General features: G+C 35.5%; 2 protein-coding genes across 2 annotated transcripts in view; both read left to right on the top strand.

Moving 5' to 3' along the window:
- Positions 1-641: 641 nt before the first annotated feature.
- On the top strand, positions 642-12773 carry LOC107566916 (piezo-type mechanosensitive ion channel component 2-like; the record flags this gene model as incomplete). Its single annotated transcript, XM_016252486.1, has 3 exons — positions 642-786; positions 9758-10040; positions 12757-12773. Coding segments are annotated over 3 exons (445 nt in total), but the record flags the coding sequence as incomplete, so codon positions are not given.
- Positions 12774-13121: 348 nt separating this feature from the next.
- The window catches only part of LOC107566915 (piezo-type mechanosensitive ion channel component 2-like), a 64150-nt gene continuing 62667 nt past the window's right edge, over positions 13122-14604 (top strand). The window contains exons 1-3 of the mRNA XM_016252485.1: positions 13122-13138; positions 13224-13392; positions 13648-13779. Coding sequence (XP_016107971.1) covers positions 13122-13138; positions 13224-13392; positions 13648-13779 — 318 coding nt within the window. The remainder of the gene's footprint in view (positions 13139-13223; positions 13393-13647; positions 13780-14604) is intronic.

Raw genomic sequence — 14604 nt, 5'->3', positions numbered from 1 at the left:
TCAAAAAACATTTATTATTATTATTATTATTATTATTATTATTATTATGTTGAAAATAGTTGATGTTTCCTTGATGAATAGAAAGTTCAGAAGAACAGCATTTATCTCAAATAGAAGTCTTTTGTAACATTATAAATGACTTTATCATCACTTTTGATCAATTTTAAGCATCCTTACTAAATAAAAAGAATACTTTCTATAATTTATTAAATATAAAAATGAATATATATATATATACCACATAGAAAACATTTTAAATAGTACAAATATTTCCCAATATTACTGCTTTTGCTGTATTTTGGATCAAATAAATGCAGGCTTGCTCAGCAGAAGAGACTTCTTTAAAAAACATTAAAAATCTTACTGTTTAAAAACTTATGACTGGTAGATTATTTTTTTTATGTTAAAATATTTTCTCCTATCCCAGTTTAATATGCAGAGACAACAGTAAGTAAACCATGACTTCCCAAAGCGTGTAAACACTGAGGCTCTGTGGCGCTATCAAAACACTGCTCTGTTTTTTGAGCGGTCCGACGTGTCAGCTTCTGGCTCAAGCAGCGGTGTGAGGCAAGCAAGGCACTGCAGGATTGTCTGGTTTTAAGGAGTGATCGTGTACTGTACCTGTGTTTGTCTCTCTGCAGTGTCCGAGGTGCAGACGCCGGGAACGGCATCCGAGTGTTCATCCCAGACATCGGCATGTTCGTGCTGGGTCTGGTCACGTGGCTCCTGTGCCGCAGTCTGGAGAATGTGTCTCAGCACAACAGCGACTTTGAGCTGGACGATCAGGTGAGAAAACACAGCAACACACAGACTCCCGAAGCCAACTCTATAGTGAGCAGTCGGCATTCTTCAGTGCTTTCGTTTAGACGCCAAGACTGAGCCATATGGTCAAAAATAGGATCACAATATCATTCCATATCAGTTTTTCTCACAATATTCATTTCATAGCATTAATAGAGAAGGAAATGCTTTCCCACGTGTTTGTTTAGACCTCAAGAATGAATAAAGATGCAAGTTGTGTGTTGACATGTAAACTCCACAGATTAGCTACCTTTTCATTTGACCCCAATGAAATGTGTTTTATTTTGCCCCAAACTTATTAGTTGGTGCAAATTCATCATTAAAAATGGTGTTGAAAAGAATTCATGAAAATAAACCATAATCTTTTAAAATGTAATCAAAAGAAAATATAACAGTTAATGTACAATTCTTTTTTTTTTTTGTTAAATAAGGTACTCTACATCTGAACAAGTGTACTGTATGAATTAAAACATGGATGGACGAATATCTTGGTTATATAATGTTTAAAATAAAATATTGCTAATGCATTCCACATGCTTGCTATAGACCACAGGAATGAGTATAAATCTAAATTGTTTTAAACTTCACAGACTAAACCATCTTTTAATTTAGGCCCAGTTGAATACTTTTTATCTTTTTCAGATTCAGTTTTCTCATTTATTTTTCCAGATTCTCTTGTATGATTTAGTGCGAATTCGTCATTAAATATTGTGTCTAATTAAACAAATTCATGAAATGAAAAAAAAAAAAGTATTTTAAAATATAGCAATTAGTTTATTTATGTATTTATTTGCTTGTTTGTTTTTTAATCTATTAATTTAGGCCCAATTAAATATGTTTTATTTTATTAAAATTTTAAAGGGGTCATATGATGCTGCTAAAAAGAACAGTATTTTGTGTATTTGGTGTAATGAAATGTGTTTATGTGGTTTAAGGTTAAAAAAACACATTATTTTCCACATACTGTACATTATTGTTTCTCCTCTATGCCCCGCCTTCTGAAACACGTCGATTTTTACAAAGCTCATCGGTCTGAAAAGCGAGGTGTGCTGTGATTGGCCAGCTATCCAGTGCGTTGTGATTGGCCGAATGTCTCAAGCGTGTGACGGAAATGTTACGCCTCTTACCATATTTGGAAACACACAGCGTCTCCACGACAACAATACTACAGCAAGAATAAAAGTTACGCCTTCTTTCTTTGCGTAAACATTTGGGCGGCGTTATGCAAATCTTCCCACATAGTGACGTAGACATGTGGGGGCGTGTTTAAACGAGGCGTGGACGAGTCTTAACTTTTATAAAGAATATCTCTTTGGGTTTGAGACTTTAATCTTTACGATTTTACGGATCTTTATGTATATGCACGAACTGCTTGTAACACTCCAAAGACAAAGGAACACATGAAATCCCGTCATATGACCCCTTTAAGTCTGTGTTTTCAGTTTTATTTTATCTGGAATAAGTATTGTATGATTTAGTGCAAATTGACAATTTATTCAGTGTAATCAAAAGAAAATTTAACAAATTAAAAAATTGCATTTTCAATCGTGTGTGACCAGTCATGTGTTCCCGGGGCTTATTGCTTTATTTTAGTTGTATGATATTCCTTGCAATAATAATAATAATAGCATTAAAAATAGTCAGTGACTTGCTTAAAGAGTTTTTAGCAACATGAAGCTGTTTGCCAGACTGTGTAGGATAAATATCGAACTAACTCAAAAGCTTATTATCAATATATTGTGGATTTTTTCCCCAGTAATAAATATCGATTTATCACCCAGCACTACCTGACATGTAAATTTCACCTATATAGAGTTGTATATCATCTCGCACTTCTTCCCTCACTGCAGGAGACTCTTTCACTTCCAGCTGAAGGCCGTTCTGGCTCTAAATGATGAAGCGCAGCTTTGTGGAGGAAAATACTGAAAACACATAACTATCTGGATGAATACCAGCTTCTCCACAGGCTGTCATTGTTTCCCTTGCGCTTGATTATTAGGAAATCAGACCTGATGCTGATGCTATGATAAAGACCACAGTGTGATTAGATGAACAAATCCAATGATAATGACATTGATGAAATATTCACTTGTTTAGCAAAGAGCATTTATTTAAATGACATTCTCGGATTAATATGACAGCCTGAAACGATGCATAAATGTGTATTTAAGTCAGCGAGGACCCTTCGTGTCAATAAGGCAAGCCTACTCTCTGCACAAATAAACTAGTGGAGATTCGTGTGGCCTAATTCACTTTCGAGAGATCGCTTTCTCACTCACTGCATCTAAAAATATACAGAATCGTTTAAATATCATGTGTGTGACCAGTTAATTGATCTAGAAAGAATACAATATTTTGAGTGTATTGATTTCCACTAAGTGCTTGCTTCTTCTGCCATATAAGATCCTTCAGTTCCTATGAAAACATACCTTGAGCGGATGTCATTTGGTAATTTTGTGCCTATAGACAATAGGAAAAAGATGCATAATGTAGCTAAACACTAGCTAAACATGCTTTAGAAAAGCTGATAATGAAATACAAGTGCGAGCAGAAATGATCAGAATCCAGCGGATTTGGGAAGCTACTGTAAAAAAGTAGATGAAAAGGACTTCATAATTGAAACAATACTGTATTGGTGCTTGTCACATCATATTTCGCGTGTGAGTGATTCATTAAACAAGACATTTGTTATTTAATAGTTTTACCTAAAATGACAAATACTTTTTATCACAGACTTCAATGGAGGAAACTGAAGAAAAATAAGAAAACACAATAGGAGCCTATGAACATTTAAAACAATAAGCAGTGTTGTGGAAAGTTACTTTTAAAAGTAATGCATTACGATGTTGCATTACTCCATAAAAAGTAACTAATTATGTTACATGGTTACTTTTTATGGAAAGTAATGTTACGTTACTTTTGCATTACTTTTTAAATCTGGACAGGGCTTGCTTGTTTGTTTTTAAAATAAAAAAGTTATATTTTTCTTCTTCTTTCTTTCTTTCTTTCTTTATATAGCACTATATAAATACAACTTAGTTGCCCAAAGTGCTTTACGAGGTACACATAGAAAATAACACATCAACATGAAGTAAATAGCGTAAAAAAAAATTAAAAAAAAAATATATATATATAATAATACAGTCCTAAAGCAATGCCCATTTGAAAATGCCATAGAGAATAAATGCATTTTTAATTTGGATCTAAAAATAGCCAGATTTTTGGCAAATATAAAAGCCTTTTCGGACCAGAAGTGAAATGAATGCGCCTCAGGCTGAAGGGAAAGTACAGTAGAATGCAGAAGAAGACATTTCAACACACTTCAGCAATAAACAAAGACACACAAATGTTTGTCTAGAGTAATATATATATTTTTTTATATTTTTAAACTTATTTGAAAAAGTAACTCAGATATTTCTTGTAAATTAAAAAGTAATGCGTTACTTTACTAGTTACTTGAAAAAAGTAATCTGATAGCGTAACTCGCGTTACTTGTAATGCGTTCCCCCCAACACTGACAGTAGGAATAGTGTTACTCTGTATTGCTTACTAAATTAAATGCAATACAGAAGTACAAAAACAAATCGCAGAAAAAACAACCCATTTTTCTCTTCAGTTTCTTACGGAAATTACACGTGCCGCTCGTTTCTTGGTTTTTAAGGAAGGATCAGGTGGTATTTGGGCCGAACATCACGCCAGCGCTGGCTCATGTGTGACATTTGTATTGCTCGTTTTGCCTCAAACTGGCATCTTTGCCTCTTCATGCAACACTGGTAGAAAACGGTTTATTTTCAATGGCTCCTCTCAGCTTCCTTTGCAATCAGTCCAGTGTTTATTCAGGTAAATGTCCTGTCTGATGTGAGGTCTAACGTTTGGGCAGCCGCACAGAGACCGCATAGACTCTGTCACGTAACGAATTATGTGTCTTCTAATTAGTAGTGTTTGAGTAGAGCTGGTTGACTAGAGGTGTGCTACTTCTAGGCTACTTTTCTTCACCTGACAGTCAAAATAAGTTCCAGATACTTACTGTTTTCCAAAATATACGTCTAGTTTTTTATCATTTGAAATGTGCTGAAATTTATCTTCCAAAGTGACTTATGTAGTACAATTAAAGGAATAGTTCAGCCAAAAATGAAAGTTTGCTGAAAATGTATATCAGTGTCTCAGCAATGGATGCTCTGCAGTGAATGGGTGCCGTCATAATGAGAGTCCAAACAGCTGATAAAAACAACACAATAATCCACAGCACTCCAGTCCATCAGATAACATCTGGAGAAGACAAAAGCTGAAACACATCCAGCATTAAGACGCTTTTAACTAAAATACATAGTCTATAATCCATAATAACGCTTCCTGCAGTGAAAAAGTGCATCTGCTGTTGTCTCTCACATCAGAATCCAGCCACATATGTGTTTAGAGCTGTTTAAACGCTGCTTGATCTGTGCAGATTTCTCTCCTGATTCACACCAGAACACTTTTTCAGAAATGAAACTGAGGTCTGTCAAATGTTAGTATAATATGTAATGAATATAATGTTTTACCGCTTCGGTCTGTATAATCAAGCATACAAGCTACTGAGTTTGCCAAATGCATGCAGCATTAATCATTGGTTGAATATTTGCATTGTCACTGGACATTCAGCGCCCTCATGTTTCCTAATCACTCACTTTCTTAATGCCATTACCAATGCATTCACATTCCAACACGTGTGTGAGTGTGTGTGTGTGTGTGTGTGTGTGTGTGTGTGAATGAGTCTGTGTGTGAGAGTGTGAGTGTGAGTGTGTGTGTGTGTGTGTGTGTGTGTGTGTGTGTGTGTGTGTGTGTGTGTGTGTGTGTGAGTGTGCAGGAGGTTCACATCTGGAATACATTTGCTGGTGTTGTTTTTTCGGTGGCGGTGCTAAAGTTACCAACCCCCCAACCTTGTCTTTTTCTCCTCTCACTGATTATTTTTCTTTGTATTTCACTCTCTCTCTCTCTCTGATCCATATTTTCTCAGGAGTTTAATTATTTTCTGATTTGGTGACATGCCATATAGGTGGTGTATTGTTGTTTAAACAGGCGTTATTGGTCGATGGGACGCTCGGTCGGTTGCTGGTAAAATATTGTAATGCTTTCCCACATGCTCAGACCTTTATGGATCGTGACAGGCAGATAATTAAGACCACACTGTAAGTGCTTAAAGGTGTGCGAATGAAGTCAGGTTGTTTTAATATTATTATTCTTACTACAGAAAACAACTAGCAGTAGCTCTTCCAAGAACTACAGGCCAGCATGTAAATACGACAGTGACAGCTAACACCAAATATAGATTTATGAACAATAAATACAAGGAGAATTACTGATAGTCTTTGACTCATGATAGACAATAGCTGATATTATGCTGATAGACGTGAACTTTAATGAAGACAAATGTGAAGTATATACATTTGTTTCATAGTATGCAAGCCTTTTTTGTGTAATATATTTCTGTCCCTGCAGCACAAAAGCAGTGTTAAGTTGCTGGGGTATATTTGTAGCAATAGCCAACAATACATTGTATGGGTCACAATTATAGATTTCTCTTTTATGCCAAAAATCATTAGGATATTAAGTAAAGATCATGTTACATGAAGATATTTTGTAAATGTCCTACCATAAATATATCAAAACTTAATTTTTGATTAGTAATATGCATTGCTAAGAACTTCATTCGGACAACTTTAAAGATGATTTTCTCAATATTTAGATTTTTTTGCACCCTCAGATTCCAGATATTCAAATAGTTGTATCTCGGCCAAATATTGTCCGATCCTAACAAACCATACATCAATGGAAGCTTATTTATTCAGCTTTCAGATGATGTATGCGTCTCAATTTCGAAAAATGTACCCTTATGACTGGTTTTGTGCTCCAGGGTCACATTTAATCACAGTGAGTCTCTGAAATTAACTTTAACTCACCAGCCATATGCAGTATATACAATGTACAAAAATGCTGGATTAAAAACAACCCGACTTGGGTTATTTGGCAACCCAGCGCTGGGTAAATATTGGACAGAACACATGCTAGGTTATTCTGCCCCAGCTAGTTGGGTTAAATGTTATTACCCACCATGCTGGGTTGTTTTATTTAAGTCAACTATTGTTTAAAAATGACTATTGCTGGCTTAAAATAGGCTGGAAATTAAAAATCACACACAGAATTATTTGCGGCAACAGCAATAATCAAAAGATGAACATTTATTAATAAGCAAGAACACCCGAAGACAAATTGAATTTATTTGGGTGAATACAGCATAAATTACAATATTACAGATACTATTATAGTTTTTAATAATATTTTGAATCAGTTTTGTATTTATATTTTTCGTTCTAGTAATTCCATTTAACTTTTAGTTGTTTGTGTGTAATTTTTATTCATGTCTAATTGAGTTTTAGTTATTTTATTACGTCAAGTTAAACTAAATTACACTCTAAAAAATGCTGGGTTAAATATAACCCAGCGATGGGTTAAAAGGGGACAAACCCAGCTATTGGGTTGTTTTAACCCAACGCTGGGTTATATTTAACCCAGCATTTTTTAGAGTGTAGTTTCAGTTAACTATAACAACCCTGACTGCGATAAACTGAATCCTACCTGTCGCAAATTCTCCACATAATATATCTCACTGCGATGAATGGTAAACATTTAGAAGATTAGCGAGCAGCTTGTGAGTTCATAAAGTAATCAGCTATTTGTCCACATTGCAGCGGTACACTTTCAGAGCCAATCGAAAGAGGTTTTACAGTCGTGAACGTGAATTTTGACCAATGAGGTTTTGAAGTGGGCGGGGCTTCCAGTACAGTGCTACAGAAACAAACAAAAAAACAAATCAACATACTGTGTTGACACGGTTAGGGAGAAAACCAAATGTGAAATCATTTGAACTTGTTGCTATTGATGGTGATTTTGAAACTGACACAAGGGAAACTATCACAGGTAGTGCGGATAATCTCAAATTGGCAAAATAATGTTATATAAATCGGCCTATCTTATCTATTTTAATTACTACTTAAATCATTTATTCTTTAGATATAATTCAAAACCTATCAAACTGATTTCCGTTATTGATTTCAGCACCATGAATCTCCATTAATTACACGTTCCTTAGTTCATCAATTTGATTGCCTGAAGAATTTCTGAAATACACGCCTCTGAATGAAATGCAAATTCCATGCTCTGCAAGTGAATGGGTGCCGTCAGAATGAGAGTCCAAACAGCTGATAAAAACATCACAATAATCCACAGCACTCCAGTCCATCAGTTACCATCCGGAGAAGACACAAGCTGCATGTTTGTAAGAAGCAAATCCTTTAAAATGTCTTTAATTCAGAAAATGGTCTTTAATAATGTTCTCAAAACGTTAGCGCAAAAACATTACTAATGCATCATTCATGAAATGTTTTTTCTGAAATGGATTTAACTTTTATTAAACATTAATACTTAGTTTCAGACGGTTCAGAGAATATTCAAAAGTAACTTTCCCATAATGTTTGCAAAATGATACAGTGTACTGTTAACGTTTTCTCTAACCTTTACATAACCAAGAAAAATGATACTGTATAATGTGAATTTTTGTTAATCCTTCAAAACTCTATCTTGAAGAACTGTGTTTTTTCTGTGAGTGGATCTTTCTTGTGGCATCATTTGGTCTGCCAATCCTTCCACCCGTCCCCAATAAACTGGGTCACATTTAATATTCCAGAATAAGACTGAATTTCTGGTTTTGAGTATCACTCACCGACCCAAACAATGTTTATCTGAACCTGACGGATGTTGTCTTTGAAGCTGAAGTCTATTCTGACAGTGAGAATTGAGTTTTGCTGAGTTATGGGTTGTTTGAATTTAATAAAATGTGTGCCGGGGAGAACTGGAAGCTCTCTTTAACTCCTGCAGCCTTTCTCAGAGAGAACTGATTCATCTTACAACACTGTGATTTATTTACTTATTTATTTATTTTCTCAAAAAGAAAGAAGGACCGATTAGTTTGTTCCTATATTTTATTACTGACTATTTACTTGTCTTTAACAGTTTAATGTTTGAAATGTATATTAGTCTGGTTGTTTTTCTGTGGTATTTTTTGTTAAAACCATAAGCAAAAGTTCCTCTTGTAGGCCTAAGTGTTCTGTAGGCTGCTGCTTTTTGCTCGTGTTATTCAGCTACAACAGAACGCTTTGTAAAAAGACAGAATAAATATGTTTGATGACATCTAAATGTTTGACTTAATATTTTTTTTATTGTTTTTTTTTACCTCATTGGATTAAAACTAGGAATCGATAAAATGCAAACGATACCCAACCCTATTCATAACACAAACTGATACAACAATCTCTCACAATAATGTGGTATTTGGACATTTCTGATCAATCAAAGCATTTCATAAATGCCAAATGTTCTGTGAATTTATAGGCCCTATCAACAGTTTGGGGTCAGCAAGATAGATCTCTAAAAATACAGTAAAACAGTAATATTGTGAAATATTATTACAATTTCAAACAGCAGTGTTCTCTGTGAATCTCTGTTAAACTGTAATGTATTTCTGTGATGCGCAGCTGTATTTTCAGCATCATTCCTCCAGTCTTCAGTGTCACATGATCTTCAGAAATCAGTATAATATGCTGATCTGCTGCTCAACAAACATTTCTGATTATCATCAATGTTGAAAACAGTCGTGCTGCACAATATTTTTGTGGAAACCGTGATGCATTTTATTTTTCAGGATTCACAGATGAATAGAAAGTTCAGAAGAACAGCATTTATTGGATTATGTGTATTATGCAACCAGACTCAAACGCTTCAAAAAAGTGGTGTTTCTGTAGGTAACATCTAACGGTCTACCCAGAACCGTTGGATTGGAAGTTATAAAGAAAAAAATGAAACTTGCACTTGCTGTACCTCTTTTATGATGCATAGTAAACATCTGTCATCATGTTTTCAGGAAAAGGAGGATGAGGAAGAAGACAAGAAAAGTGAGAAACTGGAGCTTGAGGATGAGCTGCTGTTCGAAGACTTCGAGCTGGGCGATGAAGACTGTGAACTTCCTGAGGAAGAGGAAGTGGATGTAGAGGATGGAGAACTTGAGGAGGCCGACGTCGAAGAAAGTACCAAAATGAAGATCCTGCGGCAAATAGCAGACGTGGCGTCCAAACTCAAAGAAATCGTTGGCAATCTGATTACCACTGCAGGAAAAGTAGTCGTAACCATATTATTGGGCCTCACAGGTAGGTAGTGTTGAGACAGACATCGCTCACGACACAGAATCAATAATCAGCATTCATTTATAAACTGAAGATGAATACAAGCTCAAGTGTGGTGTTATATCCCAAAGATCAAACAAAAAGAAATAAAACATCAGACCATTAAAAAGTAAGTGTTTACTCACCCTCAGGTCATCCCAGATGAGGATGGGTTTGTTTCTTCATCAGATTTGTAGAAATGTAGCATTGCATCAGTGTCTCAACAATGGATGCTCTGCAGTGAATGGGTGCCGTCAGAACGAGAGTCCAAACAGCTGATAAAAACATCACAATAATCCACAGCACTCCAGTCCATCAGTTCACATCTGGAGAAGACAAAAGCTGAAACACATCCAGCATTAAGACGTTTTTAACTAAAATACATTGAGTCTATAATGCATATTACTAATCAAACATTAAGTTTTGATATATTTACGGTAGGAAATTTACAAAATATTTTCATGGAACATGATCTTTACTTAATATCCTAATGATTTTTGGCATAAAAGAGAAATGTATAATTTTGACCCATACAATGTATTGTTGGCTATTGCTACAAATATCCCCCAGCGACTCAACACTGCTTTTGTGCTCCTGAGTCACATATGCTATTTATATTTGACCCTTGATGCAAATAAATGATGCACAGATTACTGGAGAAAACATTTTTACAGTGCTGTGTTTCCAAGACATTGTATTAAAAAGCTTTTTTTTTTTTTTTTAATTGTAAAAATTAAACATTTTAATTTTAATGCTCTATTTAAGCTTTTGGTTTGCATCTCAAAGCCACCGTCAGGCTCTATTTGGAGAGGTTTGATTTAAAGAGTCAATATTCAGTTTGCTTTCAGAGATCTGGATTTAGTCCTGTGTGTTTTCTGTGGCGTCTGCCCAGCGTTTCGCTCCAGGACAGACCTCGCGACAAACTCTACACTACTGATCTTTTATTTGTATAAGTCTTCAGGTTTGTGTGATGTGAGCTGTTTATTAAGCTGTACGTTTTCAGATCAAACCTTTCAGATCTGATGGTCTGATTTGATTTTGTGTTCATGCATTTCATAGTTATTAGCTCATATTTTCATGCTGTTTCAAACTTTTCTTCTTCTGTGGAGTAATGCAATGAATATCTGGTTGAGAGAATTCAGTACAATTGCAGTGCAGTATGACTGACTTTAATATTTAATAAAACATCCGAGAGTGTCAGCAAAACAACTGCACTTGCGATCATTGGTTTTCGTTGAAAACAATTTGATATTTAGCCAACTTGAAGCATGGTTATTATAAAGTAGTTAACTAAAACTATAACTAAAACCATAGAAACTTTAATTAAAATAAACTGAAGTAAAATATTAAAATAAACTATTTTCTTCTTAATGTAACAGCAAACTAATAATAATAATAAACATGTAATGAAATAAATACATTCCTAAAAAATAATTAATAAAATGTAAAACAGCAACAATAACAATAAGGAAATAATGGTTGTTTTTATTCTATTCATAGTTTTTATTCACTGTGAAATACAAATGATTGTTGTTGTTGTTTTTATCATTATTACTACATATAATGAAATAAATTAACTTCTAAAAATAAAAGACTTCAAAACGGCAAAACCGTGACCAAGCACTGCAAATAAACAATCCTTCTGACCTCTGAATGAAGCCAGTTTTAAAATTGTTACTTGGGTCGAATCCACGTCCTGAAACCTCACACGCATTCAAAGCCTCTATAAAAGACCCGATACTACACACGCGTCTGAAACCCAGCTCAGAAAACACAGCGAGGGCCAAACCAAACGCACACACGTGCAAAAAACCCTGTTACCTTCAGAAACACAATGTGCGGGAGAAGAATAAAAAAGGCGAACGTGCAGAGAAAGCAAAAAATAAGCATAGAAACGTGCTTGACTAAACCCCTTCATTCAACCACAAAGAATTAAGTGGTTTTTACAGGATTTAGCGGCTTCTTCCTAAAAAAACAAAACCTGAGAAACACCATATTAGAAAAGCATTACCTCTGAGACGGAAATAAAGAGCTTGTCTCTGACAATCACATAAACAGCACAATCAGAACCAGCTCTGTGGGTTTGATTACACACTGAGCTCTAAATATGTGGAAGTGCCAGGGAAGAGTCTATTTTGGGTAGACTAGAAAATGCACATTTAGCAAACCTAGAGATTGAAAGCAAATGCTTCTCTGTTGGTTTGTCTGTTGGGTGCAACCATGTTTTGCTCAGACGCTGCTCGTTTATAACTGGAGATATTCAGTGCATATGTCATATGTGACTCTGGAGCACAAAAGCAGTGTTAAGTCGCTGGGGGATATTTGTAGCAATAGCCAACAATACACTGTATGGGTCACAATTATACATTTCTCTTTCATGCCAAAAATCATTAGGATATTAAGTAAAGATCATGTTCCATGAAGATATTTTGTAAATGTTCTACCGTAAATATATCAAAACTTAATGTTTGATTAGTAATATGCATTGCTAAGAACTTTATTTGAACAACTTTAAAGATGATTTTCACAATATTTAGATTTTTTGCACCCTCAGATTCCAGATTTTCAAATAGTTGTATCTCCCAAATATTGTCCGATCCTAACAAACCCATGATCCTTCAGAAATCATTCTGATTTATTATCAGTGTTAGAAACAGTTGTGCCGCTTAGTATTTTTTTAAATCTCTGATACTTTTTTCAGGTTTCTTTGATCCATAAAAAGTTAAGAACAGCATTTATTCAAAATAGAAATGTTTCTAACAATAAGTCTTTGCTATCACTTTTTAAAATTAGTTTAACACATCCTTGCTAAATAAAAATAGTCTGAACTTTTGAACGGTAGTGTATATTGTTACAAAAGATTTTAAATAAATGCTGGTCTTTTTTTACTTTTTATTCATCTGATGCAGAAAATTCAGCTTTGCATCATACATTTTAAAGCATAATAAAATAGAAAACAGCTATTTTAAATTGTAATAGCATTTCACAATATTTCTGTATTTGGATCAAATAAATGCAGGCTTGGTGAGCAGAAGAAACTTTTGAACATCAGTGTATATGTTAGTCATGACTCGCATACCACGGTATTAATATCAGACACCTTCACTGTAACATGTTGTTAATGGATTTTATTATGAATGAATGCTATTTGTCTCATCTCCTCCTCAGTCTGTTTGGCATCTCTCCTGTGGTTCAGACGGACTGCTCTCACACCTGGATGTTCAGAGTCAACCCTGATCTGGAGTGGCACCACTTTGTCAATCCCATCATGCTCTTGGTGCTGTATTACACCCTGGCCACGCTCATCCGCCTGTGGCTGCAGGAGTCAGAAGACATGGTCAGACTACAGCCTTCCTGTTCATATGATCACAAAAGTCAAATAAGATTTCAACACCGAACATCTACATGTTTTTGTGAAGTTGTTATACTCCGTGAGCCTCTGTGATTAAGTGTTAGTCCAATGTGATGACATTAAATAGCATTTTCAGGGGGAAAAAAATGAGCACAACATGAGAGTTTAAGAATTCCTTGTTTTAAACCAGTAGCCAGACGATATATATGGGATGTATTTGTGATTGTGGTTCATCGGCAGGTCAGAGAGAAAGAGGGAGAGACTGAGGAACGAGAGGAACCAGAATCTCCTGAAAGCAATATGGCTGATTACACTGCAGAGAAGAAGAGGCAGCTGTGGCGAATGGCTCATTATCGCACAGATGAGAGACATGTAGGAGCTCCATTTCACTCTTTAGTGATGCACAGATACAGTGGTGTGAAAAAGTGTTGGCCCCTTCCCGATTTCTTATTTTTTTGCATGTTTGTCACACTTTAATGTTTCAGATCATCAAACAAATTTAAATATTAGTCAAAGATAACAAGTGAACACAACATGCAGTTTTTAAATGAAGGTTTTTATTATTAAGGGAAAACAAAATCCCAAACTACATGGCCCTGTGTGAAGAAGTGTTTGCCCCCTGAACCTAATAACTGGTTGGGCCACCCTTAGCAGCAACAACTGCAATCAAGCGTTTGCGATAACTTGCAATGAGTCTGTTACAGCGCTGTGGAGGAATTTTGGTCCACTCATCTATGCAGAATTGTTGTAATTCAGCCACATTGGAGGGTTTTCGAGCATGAACCGCCTTTTTAAGGTCATGCCACAGCATCTCAATAGGATTCAGGTCAGGACTTTGACTAGGCCACTCCAAAGTCTTCATTTTGTTTTTCTTCAGCCATTCAGAGGTGGACTTGCTGGTGTGTTTTGGATCATCGTCCTGCTGCAGAACCCAAGTTCGCTTCAGCTTGAGGTCACAAACAGATGGCCGGACATTCTCCTTCAGGATGTTTTGGTAAACGGCTGAATTCATGGTTCCATTTACCACAGCAAGTCTTCCAGGTCCTGAAGCAGCAAAACAGCCCCAGACCATCACACTACCACCACCATATTTTACTGTTGGTATGATGTTCTTTTTCTGAAATGCAGTGTTACTTTTACGCCAGACATAATGGGACACACACCTTCCAAAAAGTTCAACTTTTGCCTCGTCAGTCC

Source organism: Sinocyclocheilus grahami, unplaced genomic scaffold (assembly GCF_001515645.1).
Source record: "Sinocyclocheilus grahami isolate Dianchi unplaced genomic scaffold, SAMN03320097.WGS_v1.1 scaffold1112.1, whole genome shotgun sequence".
In the NCBI taxonomy this organism is placed as follows: domain Eukaryota; kingdom Metazoa; phylum Chordata; class Actinopteri; order Cypriniformes; family Cyprinidae; genus Sinocyclocheilus; species Sinocyclocheilus grahami.
The sequence above is the reverse complement of the archived record's forward strand: the minus strand, read 5'-3'. Positions and strand labels throughout refer to the sequence as shown.